The sequence below is a fragment of the Saccopteryx leptura genome, chromosome 1 (assembly GCF_036850995.1).
Source record: "Saccopteryx leptura isolate mSacLep1 chromosome 1, mSacLep1_pri_phased_curated, whole genome shotgun sequence".
Taxonomy (NCBI): domain Eukaryota; kingdom Metazoa; phylum Chordata; class Mammalia; order Chiroptera; family Emballonuridae; genus Saccopteryx; species Saccopteryx leptura.
Genome location: NC_089503.1, coordinates 310,247,855 through 310,271,019, shown reverse-complemented (window position 1 = coordinate 310,271,019; position 23,165 = coordinate 310,247,855). Strand labels below are relative to the sequence as shown.

Sequence of the window (23,165 nt, the reverse complement as noted above, 5' to 3'; positions counted from 1 at the left end):
CCACCAGCAATGTATGAGATTCCCTGTTTCCTTGACACCAGTTGAGCAAACTTTTTTCTTTTCTTTTTTTTTTCTGAAGAGAGATAGACTCGTGTATGCACCTGACCGGGATCTACCCGCAAGCCCATCAGGAGGCGATGTTCTGCCCATCTGGGCCGTTTCTCCTTTACAATCAGAGCCATTCTAGCGCTTGAGGCGGAGGCCATGGAGCCATCCTCAGTGCCCAGGCCAACTTTGCTCCAATGGAGCCTTGGCTGCGGGAGGGGAAGAGAGAGACAGAGAGGAAGGAGAGGGAGAAGAGTGGAGAAGCAGATGGGCACTTCTCCTGTGTGCCCTGGCTGGGAATTGAACCCAGGACCTCCACACACCAGGCCGACACTCTACCACTGAACCAACAGGTCAGGGCTGTGAGCAAACTTTTTGATCTTTGCTAATCAGAAAAGTAAAAATGCATCTCAGTGCAATTTTTCTTGATTCTTTATTTATGAGTAAGACTGCTGCCCGCCTCTCCATGTTGCAGAGCCATTTGTTCTCCTTTCTGTGACATGTCAGCATCTTTTCCTCCCTTTTTTTATATTAATTTGTAGGAGCTCTTTTGTTTTTCTTCCTTTCCAAGTGAGAAAAAGGGAGATAGACAGATTCCTGCATGCACCCCACCCGGGATCCACCCAGCAACCCCATCTGGGACCGATGCTCTGCCCATCTAGGGTCATGCTCACAATGAAACTATTATTAGCGCTCGAGGCAGAGGCTCCATGGAGCCATCCTCAGTGCTCAGGCCGATGTACTTGAACCAAGTCATGGCTGTGGGAGGAGAAGAGAGAGAGAGAGGGAGAGAGAGAGAAAGAAGGGTGAGAGGTGTAGAAGCAGATGGTTGCTTCTCCTGTGTGTCCTGACTGGGAATTGAACCTGGGACATCCACATGCTGAGCTGATGCTCTACCACTGAGCCAACTGGCCAGGGCAGTAGGAGTCTTTATATGTTACTGAAATTAACCCTTTCTTAATAATGAGTTGGAAATATTTTCCCAGTTTGTCATTTATCATTTGACTTTGCTTATTGTAGATTTTGCCATACTTTTTAAAAATTATTTTTATTTAGTCAAACTTATCAGTCTTTTTAAAATAGTTTGTCTCATCATTAGAATGGCTTTTCCACTCCATAAATGCTCTTAACATTCTCCCGTGATGTCCTCTGTGGTTGTGAAAGCCTGTGTTTCTTGCCAACCCCTGGCTAGCCTGCGGAGGCAGGGCTGTGAGAGGCCAGTGCAGGTGCTGGCTAGGCCGGGACTTGGTGCCATGGCCACTGCTCCCAGGACCCTTAACGCCATAGCAGGTGCTCTCTGAATGTTCTCAAACTGAACAAAACAAGAACAAAAACCTTTTAAAAATATGGTATGCAGAAACTAATGGTCTCGCTTTGCTTGTGCCTCTGAAACAAGCCCACACAGACCCTTGTTGTATGGTGTTTGGCTAATTGTTTATGCAAGGCAACAGAGAGAGTCTCCCTCGTGACCAACTGGACTAGTTGCTGCTGTGATGTGAGGCTCTGATTCTCTTTTGCTGCCCAAGATCACTAAGAGGTTTTTAGCAGCTGGGGGAAGGGAGTGATCACTGGAGGGGCAGTCATGGGAAGCCTCCTCAGGACAGACTAGTGCAGGCCGCTTCATTGCTTACTGGTGCAAGGCCTTGAGCCAGTCATTAACTGCGCTGACCCTTGGCATCTTTTTCTATAAAATAAAGGCAACGATTGCACATACCTCCCAGGGCTATTATGAGAATCAAATAAGATAATGCAGGCAAAGCCTGTAAACTGGACCTGGCACAGAGTAAATGCTCAACAAAGGGAAACTTTTATTATTCTTAAGGGGACAGTCTTGAGCTTGGCCTTGGGGGGCAGTATATTTGAATAGAGAAAAGGAGAGACCTTTATAACTGGAGAACAGTGTTTTGATTGTACCTGGGGTTTAATTTATAGAGGTGACTGAGTGACAACACAGACAGATTAATACCATTGAAAAAAATTTTACTACATATCACAGTTCCCAAAAGAAGGGGTCATGCCATGCAGGGCCACATGGGGAAGCAGCTGGGGTTGGTCAAGAGGCAGAAGGAGTGAGGGGAAACCATGGCCCACACATTTATGATGGTTTCCATGGAAGAAATGGGCAAAGGAATAGCCAAGTTTAAGCAAGTTTAGGATCTTCTTTAGTTTGAGTCATTTCAGTGGGTTCTGTGCTATAGGGGTGGTGCCCACTTGTCTGGTAGTTGGTGCTGGGGTGATTTAAGGCAAGCGAAATATTAGCTTGATGTGTGAATTAAAAGCAGTGGGCCCTGGCTGTGCGGGGGACCCGGGTTTGATTCCCGGCCAGGGCACATAGGAGAAGCGCCCATTTGCTTCTCACCCCCCCCCCTTCCTCTCTGTCTCTCTCTTCCCCTCCCGCAGCCAAGGCTCCATTGGAGCAAAGATGGCCCGGGCGCTGGGGATGGCTCCTTGGCCTCTGCCCCAGGTGCTGGAGTGACTCTGGTCGCGGCAGAGTGAGGCCCCAGAGGGGCAGAGCATCGCCCCCTGGTGGGCAGAGCGTTGCCCCTGGTGGGCGTGCCGGGTGGATCCTGGTCGGGCGCATGCGGGAGTCTATCTGACTGTCTCTCCATGTTTCCAGCTTCAGAAAAATACAAAAAAAAAAAAAAAAGCAGTGGTTGGGGATATAGGTTTGGATTTGGTTTGCCTACAAAAGGCATGTTCAGGGACAAGTTTTCCCTAGGAATTATCTAAGCCCTGGGAGGGGTAGTCTCTGCAGGAATAGCAGGACTTCAGGATGTCAGAGAATCATAAAATAAAGAAAATTTAAAACATGATTAATATACACACCAGTCTAACATTCTCACCCCAAGTTGTTATGATCAGATGCTGAGTTTGTGTGCATGAAAGTATTCAAACAGACACCTATATATTGGGAATATTAGAAAAGGGATGCTATGTAGACTACAGGGATGCCCTCAGAAAACTGTATTTGACAGGCCTCCGTAGAACACTACTCAAACTGGCTTAAACAGAAAAGGTACTTATTACTTTAGTTACTGGGAAGATCAAAGGTTTCAGATATAGCAGGATCCAGGAGCACCCAAGATGTCATCAGAAATTTGCCATTGTTCCTTAGTTGTAGTTTTCTGTGTTGGCTTCACTCAACCTATTTAGCAAACCCCATGAGGTGAAAGAATATATTTTTCCAGATTGTTCCAGGGTGAGTACTGGGATTGGATTCTTTGGTCACAGTTTTTGGGTAAGTGCCATCCTGAATCCATCATTGTAGACAGGAGGATGGAGCAACTGGAGCAGTCAGCCTACCTTCCACCGCTAGGCCTGTATGGGGAAGTGGGGGAGCTCTGCCTCAAGTACACAGAGAGGGGGTTAGGGGAAGCTCAGGAACTAAGGGGCCTTTGACAGAAGAGGGGAGGGTTGGATGGTGGGCAAATCCAAAGTGACACCACCATGATCTTTAGTTCCTGACACCTAGATAATCTGTTCTTCCTCAGCTTGCAGGGCCCAAGTCCCCAGGTCTAGCACACCACTTTTGACTCCCCGGGATTCTGGGGGCTGCCCAGATCTGGGTGACCCCAGTATTTTCACCCCACCAGGCCCGGGGAATACTCCAGAACCGCGTGGTGCTGTGGAAGGAGCAGTCGGAGGCCAGCCGCAGCCCGTCGCGTGCCCACTCCCCAGGCCTGCTGGGCCCCGTGCTGGGGCCGCCCTACCCCTCGGGCCGCCTGACGCCCACCCGCCTGGACATGGTGAGGCCTTGGGCGCCCCCGCCGGTATTCGCGCCTCCATTTATGCCCCCACCATTATTCGGGCCCCCGCCGACTCCAGCACCCTCCGTGGGGCCCTGGGGTTTGAGGCCCTCCGCCTGGAACCTCCTCCCCCCCAGGGTGCCGCTCTACACAGCGCCCCCCATCTGGCCCTTCCGCCCTGGCACGGCCTCTGCGCCCCCCTGGTGGCTCGGTCGCAGGCCTGTGAACCCCTACTCCGACTACTGGGACTGGGGGTGGGGGCTGGACTAGGGCGCCGCGGCCCCGCCCCTCCCCGCCCCACCCTCCCCTGCCCGTCTCCCCTCGCAGCCCCAGAGGCCTCTGGGAGAGTTCAGCTCCCCACGCAGCCGGCACGGCTCCGGCTCCTACGGCCCCGAGCCCACCGAGGCGAGGTCCGCATCCCAGCTGGAGCCAGACCGCCGGTCCCTGCCCAGGACACCGTCTGCCTGTAAGAGTCCCCGGAGCACAGCGGGAGGTCCGGGGATTGGGAAAAGGAACGGAGGATGCGCTGCAGCAGGAAGGAATGAGGGTAGACTCGAGGGAGAACTTCCCACCCACGTGCTGCTGCGTTCTCCCGCTTCCGCAGCCTCGCTCTACACCAGCAGTGCCCAGCGCTCGCGCTCCAACTCCTTCGGAGAGCGCCCTGGCGTTGTGGGCAGCGGGGGCGGCGGCAGCGGGGGCGCCCGGAGAGTCCGTGCCCTTGTCTCCCACTCGGAGGGCGCCAACCACACGCTGCTGCGCTTCTCGGCCGGAGACGTCGTGGAAGTGCTAGTGCCGGAGGCCCAGAACGGCTGGCTCTATGGCAAGCTGGAGGGCTCATCCACGTGAGTGGGAGCCTGAAGGCGCAGGGTGGGTTGGAAGGAGGACCTGGGAGGCCTGTACTCCTACTAGACTTCCCTAATGGAGGCTTCTTTTGCTTCCACCTGGGGCAAGCACAACTCTCCCTCCTAGTCCCACCTCAGTTTCCTCATCCCCCACTGAGACTAGGAAGAGGCTCCTTACCAAGTTAAGGCTGGCGGTCCTGGAGAGGGTGATAGAGGATGGGGAATGGCAAGACTCTCACAAGTGTGGAACATTATAGAAACCTTTTTACATAAACACCTGCTGTGCACCTGTCACTGTAAGGGGACAGCTTTCCCTGAAAGAGTCAGGCAGAGCCAAGCTCTGGTGGGGGGATGGATAGGGTAGGGGTCTCCCCAGGCTGGGCACAGAGGCAGTGCTGGGGCCTTGCAGGCTGGTGTGCTCACCATCTTGCAGTCATGAGCAGTGGAAATCCAAAGAACCTAAACTGGGGCTGTTTCTATCACCATGAGTGGAAGGGGGAAATGGGGAGTACATTGTGGTCAACAGCAAGCCTGGAGAACAGGGGTTGGCAGCCAAAAAGGGAGTGTGCAGGGACCACTCTTTCTGCTGGAGAAAAAGGGGAGGGTGGGAGCTTGCTAGAGCCTGGCAGTGTCTCCCACCAGACCTTATGGACAGGGGACATTTGTGATACCCACTTCCATGCCTGCTAATGGAGAAGGAACAAAGAAAGACAGAAATAGGGGCATGAATGAATGAATGAATAGGCTGAGGAGTCAGTGCATACAGGGTAGCATATGGGTTAGTGGATGGTGGGCGGAGGATGAATGAGGGGGTGGTCCTGTGGGTAGGTGGATGCATGCTTGTGTGAGCGGATGGGTAGGTGGGTGGATAGGTGGGAATCAAATGGGTTGGTGGGGACATGAGAGGATGTATATAGATGTGTGGGCTAATGGGTGATTGAAGAGGTATGTGCGTTGGTTGTCAGGCGGAGGCAGGTAGGTGGGCAAGTGTTGATAGATGGATTAGTGGTCCAGGAGTGGTTGCCCACGTGGATCATGGATGAGTTAGAGGACAGATGCATGGGTGACATGGACAGGGTGAGGCAGTTAGGCACAAGGGTATGTAGATAGATGGCAGGTGACTACATAGATCAGGAATGGTAGGATGAACAAGTGGGTAGACAGATAACCAAGCACACGAATGGCAAAAACACCTGCTTTGCAGACCCACATCAGAGGACAGCAGGGTGTCACTCTGAATGTCCCTGCAACAGGTGTGTACCACACTTTATAATAAATAAAACCTTCTAGACCCGTGCTCTCGATACACATTCCTGGGACATTTTATTCTTTTTGTGACTCAGGGAAAATGACGGCCAAGTTTTACCATCAGTAGGCACTTTATGGTGAAAACAGAAGTAAAATATACTGTCATGTTTTTATTGTCAGTTTGAGGTGAAATAGCTTCCAGTAACTTTTATGTGAGAATGTTGATTGGGTTTTGGAATCTAAGGTGGCTCTTTAGAAGACATTTTTTCAGTTCTGCAAGAGTCTGATGGGTTCTATGGAGTCTTTTTTTTTAAAGATTTTATTTATTGATTTTAGAGAGTGAGGAGAGACAGAGAGAGAGAGAAAGCGGGCGAGGAGCAGGAAGCATCAACTCTTTGTAGCTGCTTCCCGTATGTGCCTTGACCAGGCAAGCCCAGGGTTTTGAATTCGTGACCTCAGTGTTCCAGGTCAACGCTTTATCCATTGTGCCACCACAGGTCAGATGGGCTCTGTGGACTCTTAAAAGGCTAAGGAACATGGGTCACAGTGCCTCTCCCTCAACCCTGGCTGCTCTGAAGGTGCAGTAATGAGCCTCCAGCCAGGCAGACTCTAAACGCAGGGTGTCTGGGGTCACCGAACCAGAGGGCAGCTGCTGGGCTGAGAAGGAAAGAGCACTGGCTTGGGAGTCAGGCACCCTGGGCTCAGGTGCCCCTGCCTCTGGACTCCTACAGTTGCCAGTGGACCCGGGCCCTGTGCCATCACCCTCGTAATAATCTGTTTGCAGGTCTATCTCCCCACCAGGCTAGGATCCTCTGGGGAGCAGGACTGCCAGGCTTTCTGGACCCTCATACAGTGGGTGCTTAGTGATCAGGGAATAAACTGCTAACCCTGTATCCTTGGACACACTGCTTTCCTTCTCAGACCTCCAGTCCCCCCCCACCTTTTTTTCCTAGTAAGAAGCAGGGAGGCAGAGAGACAGACTCCCACATATGCTCCCACTGGGATCCTCCTGGCAAGCCCCCTATAGGGCAATGCTGTGCCCATCTGGGGCCAGTGCTCCGTTGCTCAGCAACAGAGCTACTTCAGAACCTGAAGTGAGGCCATGGAGCCATCCTCAGTACCCAAAGCCAACTTGCTCCATTGGAGCCTTGGCCACGGGAGGCAAAGAAAGTGGGGGGAGGGTGAAGAAGCAGATGGGTGCTTCTTCTGTGTGCCCTGACTTGGAATCAAACTAGGGACTTCTACACACCAGTCCAACGGTCTACCACTGAGCCAACCAGCCAGGGCCCAGGTCCTCCTCTTAAGGTGCCCAGCCCTTGGTGGGACATGAGGCTGGACTGGTGGCCTTGAATGCCAAGAAAGACCTCCTTCAAGAGATTAAATGAGTTCTTTCAGCAAAGCCTGTGGAGCAAGGCTGGCACCAGCAGTGCCCACTGACTGTGTGCTCCATTTAGAAGTGGTGTTGGACCACTGTTGTTGGGCCTTAGCGTGTGGAATCCTCTGCCTCGGCCCCACAGGAGCGGTTGGTTCCCCGAAGCCTACGTGAAGCCATTGGAGGACGTGCCCATGAACCCCATGAATGCCTTGAACCCAATGACTTCCATGAACCCCATGAACGCCTTGAACCCTGTGACCTCCATGAACCCCATGAACGCCTTGAACCCCGTGACCTCCATGAACCCCTTGAACCCTGTGACTTCCATGAACCCCATGAACACCTTGAACCCCGTGACCTCCATGAACCCTATGAGCCCTATGAATGAGCTACCTTCTAGGTATCTGGGTGGTCAGAGTTGGGGGAGGGGTGGGGACTCCAGTGGGGGTGGCTCCACCCATTGGGGGGCATCTGTGAGTGTCAGTCTTGAGTGGGCCCAGCCCCCTTTAGCCTTTAGAGAAAGGGCGCCCCATCTCTACCTGTGAAGATCATTGTGTCCATCCCTCAGCCTCCTCTCAGGACTTCTAATAGTCCCCTCTCACCCAGGTACAGGGGAGGAAGCTACAGGATCTCCGGGGCCCAGCAGATGGGGCCTGACCCCTGACCCCCTCCTTTCCCCGGACTTAGATCCTATCCGCTCCGGGGCAGCCACAGCCTAGATGACCTCTTGGACCGGCCGGGCAACTCGACAGCACCCTCAGAGTACTGGGACGGCCAGTCCCGCTCCCGAACTCCAAGCCGGGTTCCAAGCCGTGCCCCCAGCCCTGCACCTACACCCTTGCCTGGCAGCCGCCGAAGTAGCATGGGCAGTATGGGGGTGGCCAGTGACATCAAGGTAAGCCCTCTCCCCCAGGCTGTCCTCAACCCTGGGGGCATCCAGTGGGCAGGGAGACTGGAGACCAGGTAACCCTCTCTGCTTGGCCCTTGTGTCTGGCAGGGAACCCTCCCACCCGGCCCCAGTCTGCCCATCAGTGGAGGGTGGGTTAGCTTCTGACTCGGGTGGAGGATGCAGGGAGTATTCATTTCCGGGACTGGAGCCCCGGGTGTCCTGCTGGGAGCGCTGGGAAGGGGCTGTCCTCCCTGCCTCCCCCGGGAAGGCCAGCCAGGGTCCTGGGTGAGGGCTTGGGGCAGGCTGGGTGGATGGGGACAGGGAACACCTCCCCATGGGGTCACCTCAGGCTTGTCCTGGGGGCGGTGGCTAGCCCTGGAGCTGGTACTCTGGTCCAGAGGCTTCTCAAGTCTGAGACCCACAGAATCCTGGGCTTCAGAATGCCAGGGCAGCGTTTCCCTGAAGCCTGGCACTGCAGGGGCCTCTGGTCCAGTCCTCTGCCCCCTGGAAGGGGGAGACGGACGGGCAGGAGCTTGCTTGGCCCTTCTCCCCCAAACCTGGCCCTTCCTCCACCACAGAAACTTATGTCCTGGGAGCAGCAGCCCCCAGAGCTCTTCCCTCGGTGAGTCCTGGAGCAGGGCTGGGCAAGAGGGAGCTGGGCTCAGTGGAGGGAGATAAGGTGGGGGCGAGCGGAGGTGACGATGGGGACAGGAGGCAGGGGTGGTGGACACCTGGCTCAGGTGTCCAGCTGCCTTCCCTGGGCCCACTGCCAGCTGGAGAACTGGCTCCTCTCCTTGACCCCTCCTCCCACAGGGGCACAAACCCCTTTGCCACCGTCAAGTTGCGTCCCACTGTCACCAATGACCGCTCAGCACCCCTCATCCGCTGAGGCACCTTCCTCCGCCACGAGGTCGCCTCAACACCTGCTCAGGGGCTGCCCGGAGCTGGCGGCAGCAGAAGCAGCAGCAGTGGACCCCAGAAGCCAGGGCCCTGATCCTAGGGGGTGCCCTTCCCCCAAATGCACCCCCAGCCTGAGCAGCTCCAAGGGCCCTGGCATGGGGTCTGGGGCCTTCAAAATAAAGCAAGCAGAATGGGGGACAGAACCATTTCTTCCCCTCCAGGGGCTCCAGGACTCTCTCTGGGGGCCTACCTCATGCCCCCAACCTCTTTCCCCCTTCTCCACCCCGGTGGGGAGGAATCCCTTACGTATCCCCTCCCCCGCACAGGTCCCCGTTTAACTTTTGTAAACAATGAGAAATAAAGCAAGTGGACATGGCAGCAGGACTGGTGGTCTCTGATTTGGGGGTGGAGACCTCCCAGGGAGAATGGGGTCTAGGAGCTCCTCACAGTCAGCGGCAGTTGCCTGAGACGCCTCGCTCACTCCTAGCCCCTCACATCCCACATTTTAAGAAAGTCTTTAGTTCTACCCTAAAGCCCTCACCCCAGCCCCCTCATCTCTGATCCCCAGGAAATAGTTGCCTTTCCAGAGGAGGAGGGGTGGCAGTGGCCAAGGTCTATCAGTAAGTGGCCTGGGACACAGCACCCTTTGTTCCGCCCCTCCCTGCCCCTCAGTCCCAGGCTCTCCTGGATTAGCCTTATCCAAGGGAAAGCCACAGAGGCCCTTCCTGGAATGTGGCCTGGAGGTGGGAGGCAGACAAGGAACTGTGATGAGGGCCTCGTGGGGTCTCTCTAGGGCAGGGCTGCGCCCCCAGCACCACTAGTACCCTCCAGGCAGGGCTCTGCGTGTCCTCCTGAGGCCCCAGAGCTAGAAGGACCTCCTTATTTGTCTAGCTCTCCTTGGGCAGCTGGGGCCCCAAGGTTGGTCTCTGCCCTGCCCCTTCTCCCCTCCCAGGCAAAAGCCTCTTAGGGACATGGGGTGGGGGGACGCTCTAAGCCCCAGGCCTGGGGAAGAGCTGTCGGGGTGAGAGCCAGGCCAGCAGCTGACCTGCAGGCAAGCCTGGGAGTCTGCAGCCGCATCCCTCAGCAGGTGAGGCGGCACAGGGGAGCCTGTGGGCAGCCCCACCCCGCAGGCCTCGGATGTAAGGCTGGACCCCCAGGCCCACAGGCCGGCTCTGGTGAGTGTGGGACAAGGCTGCCAGGGACCACCATCTTGTCCCTTTATCATGGGATAACAGGCAGGAAAAGCCAGACCCGGTCCTGGCAGGGAAGGGGCAGAGTCTCAGAACTCACAGGTCCCTTGCCATTGCCCAGTGCCAGAGGGAGGCCCTAGGCTAGGAGGGGATGCAGGAGGGAGGGAGGCTCCTGCCCAGTTGCAGGCTGGTCCATCTTACTTCTGAGGCTCACCTCCTCACCCATTCTGAGGGTGCACGGGGAACCCCTGGACTGGGATCCAGGAGGGTGAGGCTTCAGAGCTTGTTTCTGTGTGTGCAGGAAGTGGGGAAGCTGTTAGGGGTTTAGAAGGCAGAAGATCTCTCTCCTGGCGCTCCCTCGAAGGTTCCCACCTGCCCAGTGGGAGCCAGAGCTCCAACCCCCACCCAAGATTCCCTGCGGCCTGCAGTGATCAATCTCCCATCTTACAGGTGGGGAAACTAATGTTCGGCGAGGGGAGGGGGCCCGACCAAGTCCCAGAGCAGATCCATGGCTAAGCCGGGATGAACTGGAACTCAGCTCCCTTGGCTTTTGAGACAAGGCTAATGTTCTGTTACAAACATGTTCTTGTTTCCCCCGCCTTCAAATTCTAATGACAGTAGTCAATCCTGATCATTGAGAAAAATCAGGGACAAAACACAAGGACAAGGAGGAAAGTAAGCTGCACCCGTTTTGCTGAAAGCGCCTGGTCTCTTCCCTCCCCCGTTTGCTCCTTTTTTATTTTTTTATTCTTTTTTTTTTTTTTCTTTCATTTTTCTGAAGCTGGAAACAGGGAGAGACAGTCAGACAGACTCCCACATGCGCCCGACCGGGATCCACCCGGCACGCCCACCAGGGGCAACGCTCTGCCCACCAGGAGGCGATGCTCTGCCCATCCTGGGCGTCGCCATGTTGCGACCAGAGCCACTCTAGCGCCTGAGGCAGAGGCCACAGAGCCATCCCCAGCGCCCGGGCCATCTTTGCTCCAATGGAGCCTTGGCTGCGGGAGGGGAAGAGAGAGACAGAGAGGAAAGCGTGGCGGAGGGGTGGAGAAGCAAATGGGCGCTTCTCCTGTGTGCCCTGGCCGGGAATCGAACCCGGGTCCTCCGCACGCTAGGCCGACGCTCTACCGCTGAGCCAACCGGCCAGGGCCCCGTTTGCTCCTTTGTCCAGACACCCTCAAACAGGCCCACATGGGTGAGGACACTGGTGGTCTCCAACCACACCTCCTGGCACACACTGGGTGCCAGGCTCTCCCACTCACCAGCACTCTTCTGCCACCACTAGGTTCTGAAAAGCAAGGTGTGCCCTCCAGAGGAAGCCTTCCTGAAGTCAAGACTCAGGTGGGCATACCTCTGCTATCCTCCCCTCATCCTTCACATGCCCCTTGAGTGGATTTGGGGTGAGGTCTTACCACTGTTTCCCCTTCTGGCTTCATTCCCTGAGCAGGGCTCATGTGGATAGGCCTGTGCCTCAGTTTCCCCACACCGGTCTCCATGCCCATTCCTTGTCTAGGTTACAGACTCTCGCTGCTCCTCTTGTCTCCTTTTTCTCCAGCAGGGTCAGTGGAGATGGGTGCTGGCAGCCCCCGGCGGGACACGAGCCCCCCAGACGGCGGCTGGGGCTGGGTGGTGCTGGGTGCCTGCTTCGTGGTCACCGGTTTCGCGTATGGCTTCCCCAAGGCTGTGAGCGTCTTCTTCCGCGCACTCATGCACGAATTCGGTGCAGGCTACAGTGACACGGCCTGGGTGTCCTCCATCATGCTCGCCATGCTCTATGGCACTGGTCAGCGCCCCCTCCAAGAACTCGAGGGTTGGGATTAGGGGCAAGGAATTGCTCAATCCCCTGAGCATCCACAGGGCCTGTCTGGACAGGCACGGAAACCCCTTTTTTCCTGTGGACACACTGGCACCAGAGAGAGGAGAGGACAGGACAGGAAGGGAGCAGCCGCAGAGGTGGGGCCAGCATCCAGCTGGCTGCCCTGGCAAGCTTGGCCAGCAGCAGGGACGCACCATTCCTGCAAATAAACTCCACCTGTTATGTTAAAGGTGGAGAAACTGAGATCTAAATGAGATTCCTGCTCCCCCAAGCCCTAACCACCTGTGGAGACCGGGAAGGTGCTGGAGTTATCCTGGCCAAGCAGTGTGGGTGTGGGGGTGAGAAGTGGGGGGGGGGGGACAGGGAGCAAGGCACCCATGCTAGGGTTCCTGGCTGTGGACGTAAAAAAAGGGAATGGGGCCCTGGCCGGTTGGCTCAGTGGTGGAGCGTCGGCCTGGCGTGCAGGAGTCCTGGGTTTGATTCCCGGCCAGGGCACACAGGAGAGGCGCCCATCTGCTTCTCCGCCCCCCCCCCCTCTCCTTCCTCTCTGTCTCTCTCTTCCTCTCCCGCAGCTAGAGCAGGGGATGGCCTGGGCGCTGGGGATGGCTCTGTGGCCTCTGCCTCGGGCGCTGGAGTGGCTCTGGATGCAGCGGGGTGGCGCCCCAGAGGGGCAGAGCATCGCCCCCTGGTGGGCATGCCGGGTGGATCCTGGTCGGGCGCATGCGGGAGTCTGACTGCCTCCCCGTTTCCAGCTTCGGAAAAAATGCAAAAAAAAAAAAAAAAAGGGAGTGGGGGCTGCCCCTTCTGATTTGGGTTCCCGTGTTCTCAGAAGGGGTGGGGATGGAGGGCTCTGGGCCAGGACAGGTCCCCCCCGCTGAGAAGCCAGCAAGGCACTGTCTCCTTGGTTTGTCCCAGCCAAGCTGTGTGACCTTAGCCAGACACCGCCCTTTCTGGGGCCCTGAACCAGGGGTGACCTTATCCCTTTTAGACGTCTTCCAGGGCTGGGAGGTGCAAAGCCTAGAGTGTGACCACCGGAAAAGAGACTGGACCAGCCCGTGGTGACTCTGCCCTGCCAACAGGTCCAGTGTCCAGCATCCTCGTGACCCGCTTTGGCTGTCGCCCGGTGATGCTGGTGGGCGGTCTGTTGGCCTCAGCGGGCATGGTCCTAGCATCCTTCGCCACACGCCTCCTGGAGCTCTACCTTACAGCTGGGGTGCTGACAGGTGAGGGCGCCGGCTGCCTTCCTCTGCTGCGGGGCTGTGGGTGGGGAGTGGGAGTCTTGCTGCAAGAACTCTTGTCCTCAGTTTCCCCATGAGGAGCTGTCCTCCAAGTCCCTCTGCTCAGTTCTCCGGGGCTCTGTCCGCCCCAATGGGGGCCACCTCCGCTCCTGCTACGGGGTGGAGGCCGCCTGGGGATCCTGGCACAGCGCCACCTCGCCCGCAGGCCTGGGCCTGGCCCTCAACTTCCAGCCGTCACTCATCATGCTGGGGCTATACTTCGATCGGCGGAGGCCTCTGGCTAACGGGCTGGCGGCGGCGGGCAGCCCTGTGTTCCTGTCGGCGCTCTCGCCACTCGGCCAGCAGCTGCTCGAGCGCTTCGGCTGGCGCGGGGGTTTCCTGCTGCTCGGCGGCCTCCTGCTGCACTGCTGCGCTTGCGGCGCAGTCATGAGGCCGCCGCCGGGGCCGCGGCCGGGCCCTCGGCCTCGCAGATACAGCGTGGGCGATGCTCCGGGGGAGGCGGAGGCGGACCGCGAGGGGCTGAGCCTGAGCGAGGCGCCCCCTGGCGGCCAATCCCGCCGACGCCTGCTGGACGTGAGCGTGTGCGCCGACCGCGTCTTCGTGGTCTACGCAGTCACCAAGTTCCTGATGGCGCTAGGACTCTTCGTGCCCGCCATCCTGCTGGTGAACTACGCCAAGGACGCGGGCGTGCCCGACGGGGACGCCGCCTTCCTTCTCTCCATCGTGGGCTTCGTAGACATCGTGGCACGGCCAGCGTGCGGCGCCCTCGCCGGCCTAGCGCGCCTGCGGCCGCACGTCGCCTACCTCTTCAGCTTGGCCCTGCTGGCCAACGGGCTCACGGACTTGAGTAGCGCGCGTGCGCGCTCCTACGGCGCCCTCGTCGCCTTCTGCGTTGCATTCGGCCTGTCCTACGGCATGGTGGGCGCGCTGCAGTTCGAGGTGCTCATGGCGGCCGTGGGTGCTCACCGCTTCCCCAGTGCTCTAGGCCTGGTGCTGCTCATCGAGGCCGTGGCTGTGCTCATCGGACCGCCTTCTGCCGGTGCGCCCTGCAGGAGGGGGTGGCGCGGCCTAGTGCCCCTGAGCCCGAGGGAAGCCCCTGTCCTGTAAAGTGGAACTTACAGGCATGACCCCTCAGAGGAGGCAGCTTGGTGGGGTGAAATGAACTCCCCTTCACATGGCCAGTTAGCCCCTCCTCCAAGATGGTACCATCCACTCCGGGTAGGCACGGAAGATACAGGAAATGTGCCAGGAAGAACCCAACATGGATAGATAGCTGCTGGCACACAGGTTCATCTCCAGCAGAAGGCACAAAGTACAAATGCTTATTCTCCTTTTGCAGATGGGGATACTGAGGCACAGAGGCCTAGTACAAGTTGCAGTCCCAGAATTAGAGAGGAGTCCTGCCCAGTGCTATTTGCCCACACCTTTGAAACACTTCATCTGAGTGCTTGAGTCTCCCCCAACCTCTAAGAGTGGCTGGAATAGGGACAGTGTCTTTGGGGAACCAGCCTGGGGCCAGGAGCGGAGTGGGGGTGCTCAGTGTCCTCACGTGGAGAAGGAGGTGCGCTAGGTTCTTTCCCTGTGCACACTGCCTGCTGCGGTCTCCGCGCTCATCACCTCTTAGGAAATCATCCTGATGGGGGTGGTCTGGGAGGGCTCCCTGCAGGCACTGGCATGAAGGCAGCCTCACAGGGTATGTTTGTTTGGTGGACAGTGTTCTTACAGAAGTAGGGCAGGAGCTAGGACTGGAAAGGTGTGGTGGGAACATTAGGATCTTCTTGGATTGTCAGATGACCCTTGAAATGGCAGGAAGCCTGCCGGTGAGCAGGAAGGAACTGAGGTCATCTGCGGGATGGAGCAATGGCAGGGGGAGGTCACCTTTGCTAGAACCTAGTCTGCACCTGAGATGGAGTGAGCTGCCCATCCTTCCAGGGCTGGTCTAGTTGACCACCCTCATCAAGCTTGGTCATCTCATCTGACCCAGTGGGAACCACAAAGCCCCTGCACCCAGCTGTGGGAGGCCCCCAAGCTCATCTCCAAAGGCCACAAGACCAACCCCCTTCCCCAGAGGCTCAGGGACCCATCTTTCATTTTCTTGTGTAACCCTGGGGCAGATCTAATAGGCAGAGAAGGCATGTGTGCTGTGTGTGAGTGGGACAGGGACCAGGAAGACAAGTTTAGTGGAGTACTGCTCAGAGGAGCTCAGGGGGGAGCCGGCTCAGGGGTCACTGGGACACTTCCCTAAGACCACACAGATGCAGACTGAGGGGTCACAACCTGGCATGGACAACCACAAGAATGCCCCCGAGAGAGGGAGGAGCACGTGGAGAAACCATACTGTAGGGGAAAGTATTTGCAATGACAACAATATGTGCCTGGGATAGAAAACTTGGAAAAGACTGAGCAGGAAATAGGTTGATGAACCCACAAACACTATCCCAGTGGAGCTAATGAGCTGTGTGGGGTCCCGGGGCTTCCTGAAGGGGCAGGAGGAGGCCTACAGGTAGGGGGCATGGCAGAGCTGAGACAGGCCCCTAAAGATTAGGGGAGAAGGGCAAAAGTTGGTGGCCCCCAGGAGTGGGGCTAAGCCCAGTGGCCCTTCCTTCCTGACTCCCACCGTCTCCCTTGCTGGACAACTCACAGGGCACATGCGTGATGTGAATCTGCGGGTGGAAGGGGTGCCTTGTAAATTGTAAAGTACTGCCTCACCAAAGGCTCCAAGTCACTTAAAAAATTGAGGTCCAGGGAAGTGAAGTGACATTTTTAAGTTCTCAAATGGCAGAGCCTATGTGCGGTTTTATATCTGTAAAATGGGAATAAAGACTGGGGTATGTGTGTCTTACGGGAGAGCCTCACCAAATTGAGGGCACTGGCCTTTCCCTGAGGACTCAGGGTGGGGGTGAAGGATGCATCCCCCGTGTGCCCTTACCTCCCATTTCCCCACCCCAGGCCGCCTGGTGGATGCACTGAAGAACTATGAGATCATCTTCTACCTGGCTGGCTCTGAGGTGGTCCTGGCCGGGCTCTTCATGGCTGTTGCTACCAACTGTTGCCTACGGCGTTCTCAAGATGCCCCGCCCAGCCCAGGCGCCCAGGGCGGAGCCAGTGACAGTGAGGACGCTGACGCTGAAGGGGACTCTGAGCCCCTGCCCACTGAGGAGCCAGATGGCCTTAAGGACCTGGACGTGTCAAGCCCTGGTGCTGGGCCTGCCGAATCCGAGGGAGAGGGGGAGCCAGAGCCAGAGCCAGAGCTGGCCCTGGAGTCTCTGTAGCATGGGGGCACAGGTGGGGTGGCTGGTGACTTCAGACATAGGGCTTCCTCTCTCAGAGCCCCTGCTTCCCCAAGAGGGTCTGGCACACTGGAGGCTGCTCCAGGGTGGTCACCCCTGGGGCCCAGGTGGGAAGCTTCCTCCCTTATCTTCCCAGTGTGCCGTGACTAGGCCCTGTCCCCACTCAGTGAAGTAGCTGTATCCAGACAGGGTCTGAGCACTGTGACGCTCAAGTTCATAAAGCTCAGCTGAAAGATAGAAGGTTCTGTTCCTGCGCCTCCACTGCAGCTTTGACCTAGAGAGGGGGATGGGTAGGAGGGAGTTGGAGAGGCTCTCCCAGGATCCCCTGACCTGGCAGGTGCTGGGAGAGAAAGTGGCAGAGATGGGGGTATCCCCAGACTGAGGTACTAGGGCTGGGGGTGAGCCTGGCCCTGGGCTCCCACCAGCTCCACCCATTCGCAGCACCTGCCACTGGAGATGGGGCTGCTGGCAGGGTGGTACCCAGAACCATGAGACAAAGAGCAGTCAAGGACAGGGCTTGAATCCTGGCCCCGAGGCTCAGGCTCCTCTTGCCCACTGGAGGTCCTCTGTAAATGACTCCATCCTGTTCCGTCCTGGAGCATGTGGCCAGCACCGGCCCTGCCGCTTTCTGCAAGGTGTGTCTGTCCCCTTGCCTTACTGAGGGGAAATCTCTCTCTAGGACATAAACTCTGGTGTCCTGGGGCCTCTGCCCTGGACACATGTCCCTGCGGATACCAACATGGCTCTGAGAGCTGCTCCTGGCACGTACTTCCATCATGGGGAGTCCCAGGGATGTCTCATCTCTCGCACTTTGACTTCTGACCTCTTGTACTTTGATCCAGTGCTGGGAGCTCCAGATCTCACTCACCCTGCCTGGGAGACTCAGGAATCGAGTCCCTCACTGTACTTACTTTCCTCCCACAAAGTAGATGCCCCTTTCTTTGCTTTCCTCCCTCCAATTCGAGTGTAGTGACCAGACCCCGGTAGTGACACAGGCCTCTCTGTCCAGCCTTGCTCCTCAGCAGAGCCCATCCCACCGGGGACCCCTCCCTGCTGGCTGGCCTCATTTCCCAGCCACACGCCAGGAAGGCATGGGAGCCCTCGCAGAAGCCTGGCTGACACACCCCAAGTCTGTGGTTTCCCCCGAGCCACTAAAACAGTGACTACATCTTATTTTATTTAACAAACACTCAGAGTGCCGACTCCATGCCAGGCACTGTTCCAAGTCCTTTACAACATTTAATCCTCCAACAACCCAATAAAATAGATACCATTATTAGCCATACTGAAAGATAGGGAAACTGAGGCACAGGGAAATTAGGGAGTAGTCCACAGCCACAGAGGCTATGACTGGAATCCAGGCTGCCAGTTTCAGTCTGGCATGTGGCCTTCTTTGAAGGCTGCCCCTTCAAAGGTAGTGTGGTCTGACCACACTAAGGGACTCACAGGATCCTGGTAACAGCCCATCCCTCCCTCCATGCTCCCAACCCTGCCTGACAATCCCATTAAGAATTCCACCCATGTAATTCATTATCCAACGAGGGGCACTTTGAAAGTGAGCAGGGCCACTATTAGTAACTACACTGGGGCAACAGGTGGGACTAGAGCGTATAGATAAGGCAGAACACATGGTCACCGTATTTCTCCCACTCTGCCAGGACGTGGAGGACTGGGTGATGTTCCCCTCTAGGCTCCTCCCACAGCCCAGGACGTGGAGGACTGGGTGATGTTCCCCTCTAGGCTCCTCCCACAGCCCAGGACGTGGAGGACTGGGTGATGTTCCCCTCTAGGCTCCTCCCACAGCCCTGCATCTGGAGTGGCAGAGGCACCCTTAGCAGTCTAGCTGTTTGGGGTCTCGGGTCTTCCTGACTCGGTGTCTGTCCTGCCCACCCCCAAATAAAGGTTCTGAAGGACCAAGAGGAGGGTGGATGGAAAGGGTTCCACAAAGCAGACAGCCCAGGAGGCAGGGGGAAAGGTCGTCTTTTGGAGCTGACAGATCTGCTTTCAAATCCCACTCTGTGGGCTTGAGCAAAACACTTCTCTGAGCCTGTGTCTCATCTGTGCACGGGGACAGCAGTGCTCATCAGCAGAGCAGCCGTGAGGATGAAAAATAGTGATGTGTGAAGGGAATGGCTGTTACCCTATTGCCCACCACCCTCGTGACCAGGGAGGCAGGAGAGGAGGGGAGAGGGGAGAGGCAGGTCTGAGGCCACTGCACAAAGCCCAGCTCCATTGGGGTGTTTATTCAGTACAGGCCTGGCGCCCAGCCCTTCCCGGGCAGTGGCTGAGCTTGGGGAGTAAAATAAATAAAGGCCGCCGAGGTGTGAGTGTGGACTGTCGGGGGCAGCCTGGGGTGAGGTGAGAGTGTCCATCAGACACTGGCATCAGCCTCGGCTGTCCACCCTGGCCCCTCACTCCAACGGAGGTGCCCACGAGGAATGGGTCCTGGACTCCCTGCCACCACCAACTCTCTTCCTTTCTGCCCTCTCCTTCTTAGGGCAGGTCCAGAGACTAAGCTCTGCTTCTGGCCGGGGCGGCAGGGTAGGAAGGGAGAGGACCCAGTGTCCAGGCCCAAGGTCACGGCCCCAGAGCCTTTCCTGGGCAGGAGCAGTTTCGCTGTGCCAGGACAGAGGAGCAGGGAGGCAGGCACCCCTAGCCAGCAGGCCTTTATGTGCCACCCTGTTGCGCGGCGGCCCAGCCCCCGCTCCCATGCTATCAGGCTCCCACTCACCCTACCCCCCAGATCTGCACCCCATGGGCACAATCAGGAGTCACACCAGCTTCCACCCTTGTCCAGGGGCCCGGCAGCCCCTCGTGCATCCTTGGAAGGCTCCCTGGCTGCCATGTCCTCATCTTCATCCTCGTCCTCTCCGTCAGTGAATTCATCCTGGCTGAGGCCATAGGCCAGCGTGGTGTGAGCCAGGTCCACCTCAATGGGGAAGACGTCAGCGTCCCGCAGCACGGCGTAGCAGTCGTTGTAGTACTTGGACATGGTGGACACAAAGCGCTGCAGCTGGAACACGATGTCCTGGACTGGGGCAGGAGAGTGGGCGGAGGCACCAGTGGGCCTGGCTGCCTTCCTCATGAAGTGGGCCCTCCAAGCCTGCCTGGGCCCGCCTCCCTGCCCTGGGCTTCCCAGTGTGCACCTCCCTGGACCCTTGTGCCCTGGGAGGGGCAACGCAAGGCCTGCCCAGTCCTACACAGGTCTCTAGCTCCCGGCTGAGGGACAGAGGAGCCCTGCCAGGCTGGGTGGGTTGTGAAATGCACCCCCAGAAGTCCAGTTCCACCCAGTCCCAGCTCCAGGGAGGTGGGTGAGCTCCTGCCAGGGCTCTGTCTTGGGTCTGACTCAAAGCACTGCATGGTGTGGCCTGGCCCTGGGACCTCAGGTAAGTACCTTTTCCCTTCTGGGCCTCAGTTTTCCCAACTCTGAAATGGGAAGAAAATAATATCTACCCCACCATACCAAGGATGGCATATAGACTGAGGCAGTACGTGACCCTCGGGTCCCCGATGCCCACCCAAGCCCCTCACCATGCTTCTGGTCCAGCAGCTCTATCTTCTCCAGCACGTCCTTGCGCATCTGGGAGAAGCGGGCGCGGGCCTCCTGGCGGCAGCGCAGGATCAGGCGGTACTCATAGTTGCCTGTGCTCACGCGGTACAGGGGCTCCCCGAGGGCCTGGGGCAGGGGTGAAGCACATCAGGGGCGCTGGTGGGTTCGGTAGTCTGCTCTTGGAAGATGCAGCAGGGGGAAGGAAGGTTCACACTTTCAAAGCTACCAGGGTCCCTCACTTCTGAGATGCCAAGGATTGGTAGAAGTACTTATAGTTTTGTAAAAAAACAAACAGAAAGGCCCTGGCTGGTTGGCTCAGTGGTAGAGTGTCGGCCTGGCGTGCAAGAGTCCCGGGTTCGATTCCCGGCCAGGGCACACAGGAGAAGCGCCCATCTGCTTCTCCATCCCTCCCCCTCTCCTTCCTCTCTGTCTCTCTCTTCCCCTCTGCAGCCAAGGCTCCATTCAAGCAAGGTTGGCCCGGGTGCTGAGGATGGCTCTGTGGCCTCTGCCTCAGGCGCTAGGATGGCTCTGGATGCAACAGAACGATGCCCCAGAGGGGCAGAGCATCGCCCCCTGGTGGGCGTGCCGGGTGGATCCCAGTCGGGCACATGTGGGAGTCTGTCTGACTGCCTCCCCATTTCGAGCTTCAGAAAAATGCAAAAAATGCAAAAAAAAAAAAGAAAACAGAAAAAGAAAAAGAAAAATCCAAACCCTTGCTACATTAAGTAAATGAACATTTAGTCATAAGATGGATCCTGGTATCAAAAATATTACAAATTAAAAGAAAATAAAAATGGCCTTAGGAGTGAGGGGAAAGTCAGATTTTTCCTGCTAGAACCTCACAAAGTCTGGGGGTGGGGGGCAGCTGTCCTGGGAGTGGGCACAAGGGTGGTTGGCCAGAGGGGCCACAAGTGTGGCCCCCAAATCTCCAGGAACAAGAGCCTGCCAAGCCCCCCAGCCCTTCCAGGTTGGCTTGGCCCACCTGGTGTCCCTGGCAGACCAAGGATATTCTCGGGGCTCTGCAGGACAGGTAGGTGAAGGGTGAATACCCCAGGCCTTTCAGATCCCTGGGCTGTCGCCCTCCCCATGACACTCACAATGCAGCTGTACTCCTCGTCATCCATCTCCTTCACCTTCAGGCAATACGACTGTGGGAACAGGTAAAACCAAGCTGTCAGAGTGGCTGCAGCTCCTGGCTGCCCACCCCGATGTCCCCAGCTGGCCACTGCCACATTGTGTCTCAGCCACCAAGGGGAGCATAACGCCTCCTGGGCCCTTCCAAGCTCCTGCTGGGCAGCTGGCTGCAGAGCTTGGAGCACAAGGGGCGAACACCTCACTCAGCCTGGCCCTGGCTTGAGGTGGCCCCGGTGGCAGAAGACAGAGGAGGGCACTCATCTGGGACGGTGGGAAGGGCCTGAGAGGCAGCCCATCATTTACCAAACAGGTCCCAGGAGATGCTCTGGGAAAAGGGGTTCCACGATCAAAGGAGCTCGAGGAGGCCTGTAGCCTCGTGCGGCATACGGACCGGTCGTGGGCTCTGAGCAGCCCTGCGGCAGAGCCCTGGCTTGCTCAGTGCAGCCTTTTCCCTCCACAGAATTATCATTTAAACATAAAACCTGTTAACATCGCTTGGTACCCACTTTATAACCACTGACCTAGTCTAACCCGTTATAACAGGTGACCAAAAACTCTCAAGGGATCAGAGGTCCAGCGCAAGAGCTCGGCCCACCCAGGCTCCCAGGTTCCCAAGGCTCTGAGCAGTTGAGGAACGGCCTGAGTCCCCAGCACCTCCCCAGACTTCAGTTCCACGATCTCGGTCAGACGGGACAGGTTCCAGCTCCGTCCTGCTTGCCAGCACATGGCTGACAGAAGCGGGCCCATCTCCAGCGGCTCTCTCCTGGCAGGCCAGACCATCCTCCCCAGAGGCCGCAGCCCACTCACTAGGTACTCGAACTTCACGTCCAGGTACTTCTTGATGGTGAGGCGAGTGTCTGGAATGGCTTTGTTGAGGTACGTGTTCAGATCTGTCAGCATCTGGAAGGGGAAAGGGGCGGATACTTAGATCCCGCAGGCGGGGTCAGGCTGGCCAGGGTGACAAGGAATGGCACTGATGCATCAGTCTTCTTATGGACTCAGAATGTCAGAGCCAACGGGTGCTCCCAGACATCTTGTCTTTTTCAAGGATGAGAAGACAGGCCAGGCCCAGGGTGAGCTGAGACTCAGTGGTGGAGCAAGGGCCTCAAACTACCTAGAGGTCAAGGCCGAGGCCAAGGAGTCCCGACTCCATACAGGACCTCTTCTGCATGACACACTGTCCCCCTCTACCCTCACATGCTGACACACGGGTGCTCCACGACCTACCGGCTTGACAGTTTTCAGCAGCCGGATGCCGAACTTCTCAATGCTGCGGTGGGCATCGGCAAACTTCACAAAAGCCTCGCTCGCAGCTGGCTGGGGCTCCCGCACGCCAATCACAGAGAACACATCCCCAAAGGCTGCATGACAAGTTTTCCCTGAAGGCTGCCCCTGCCTGGTCCTTAACGGCAAAGCCAGGGATTTGTGGAGAAGCAGGGCAGGGGTAATGGCAGGCTGGAGGCCCACATCTGCACCCCAGGAGAGATGTGTCTCTATCCCCAAGGGAGCTGGTCTGTACCCCTAAGGACAGGATGGGGCTGGGCACACACCCAAAGGAAGGTGGGTTTATACCTGGAAGGAGCTGGTCCACACTGCTGAAGAAGCTTGGCCTATACCCTCAGGGAGCCCTCATTCCCCGGAGTGCCCAGACCACGGGGGAAGGCTGGACTGGGACTGGAGGAGGCAGTATTGTCAGAGGGCAAAGCACCAGTATGGGGTCTGGACACCTGGGTCCTACAGCCAGCTCTGCCCCTTAGGGACTGTGTGGCCATTTCCTCTGCCTGGGCTTCACTTCCCCAAATGCGAAATGGGGTTAATCAGAGCTGCCCTGTCCAACTAAAGCACTGGAGGAACCGAGACTATGAATAAGTGGAAGTGGCCATGCAGACAGACAGGATGGGA

General features: G+C 57.3%; 3 protein-coding genes across 10 annotated transcripts in view; 2 read left to right on the top strand and 1 right to left on the bottom strand.

The window, feature by feature from the left end:
• Window positions 1-9,421, top strand: part of BAIAP2L2 (BAR/IMD domain containing adaptor protein 2 like 2) — a 32,370-nt gene extending 22,949 nt beyond the window's left edge. The window contains exons 8-14 of the mRNA XM_066358383.1: window positions 3,639-3,791; window positions 4,119-4,257; window positions 4,396-4,633; window positions 7,399-7,656; window positions 7,944-8,151; window positions 8,724-8,767; window positions 8,959-9,421. Coding sequence (XP_066214480.1) covers window positions 3,639-3,791; window positions 4,119-4,257; window positions 4,396-4,633; window positions 7,399-7,656; window positions 7,944-8,151; window positions 8,724-8,767; window positions 8,959-9,034 — 1,116 coding nt within the window. The 3' untranslated portion in view covers window positions 9,035-9,421. The remainder of the gene's footprint in view (window positions 1-3,638; window positions 3,792-4,118; window positions 4,258-4,395; window positions 4,634-7,398; window positions 7,657-7,943; window positions 8,152-8,723; window positions 8,768-8,958) is intronic.
• A 636-nt stretch (window positions 9,422-10,057) lies between these two features.
• Window positions 10,058-16,819, top strand: SLC16A8 (solute carrier family 16 member 8). 3 transcript variants are annotated; one of them, XM_066358382.1, is made up of 7 exons: window positions 10,058-10,220; window positions 10,537-10,685; window positions 11,521-11,576; window positions 11,794-12,018; window positions 13,131-13,274; window positions 13,495-14,328; window positions 16,239-16,819. In XM_066358382.1, exons 4-7 carry the CDS (start codon window positions 11,805-11,807, stop codon window positions 16,559-16,561), a joined length of 1,515 nt encoding a protein of 504 aa, XP_066214479.1. In that variant the 5' UTR covers window positions 10,058-10,220; window positions 10,537-10,685; window positions 11,521-11,576; window positions 11,794-11,804; the 3' UTR covers window positions 16,562-16,819. The 3 variants fall into 3 exon arrangements, with proteins under 3 accessions (XP_066214479.1, XP_066214477.1, XP_066214478.1); XM_066358380.1 differs by having other exon boundaries at window positions 11,791-12,018; XM_066358381.1 differs by lacking the exon at window positions 10,537-10,685 and having other exon boundaries at window positions 11,791-12,018.
• A 1,983-nt stretch (window positions 16,820-18,802) lies between these two features.
• The window catches only part of PICK1 (protein interacting with PRKCA 1), a 73,517-nt gene continuing 69,154 nt past the window's right edge, over window positions 18,803-23,165 (bottom strand). For all 6 annotated transcript variants that reach the window (XM_066358375.1, XM_066358372.1, XM_066358376.1 and 3 more), the window contains exons 9-13: window positions 22,491-22,624; window positions 22,071-22,163; window positions 21,227-21,277; window positions 20,111-20,255; window positions 18,803-19,612 (exon numbers count right to left, since the gene is read on the bottom strand). In XM_066358375.1, coding sequence (XP_066214472.1) covers window positions 19,344-19,612; window positions 20,111-20,255; window positions 21,227-21,277; window positions 22,071-22,163; window positions 22,491-22,624 — 692 coding nt within the window. In that variant the 3' untranslated portion in view covers window positions 18,803-19,343. The remainder of the gene's footprint in view (window positions 19,613-20,110; window positions 20,256-21,226; window positions 21,278-22,070; window positions 22,164-22,490; window positions 22,625-23,165) is intronic.

Coding starts and splice junctions, on each gene's coding strand:
- SLC16A8 (XM_066358381.1), top strand. CDS start 11,805: ATGGGTGCTGGCAGCCCCCGGCGGGACACGAGCCCCCCAGACGGCGGC. Junction 12,019..13,130: donor CGCCATGCTCTATGGCACTG/GTCAGCGCCCCC, acceptor CCCTGCCAACAG/GTCCAGTGTCCAGCATCCTC. Junction 13,275..13,494: donor TACAGCTGGGGTGCTGACAG/GTGAGGGCGCCG, acceptor CCTCGCCCGCAG/GCCTGGGCCTGGCCCTCAAC.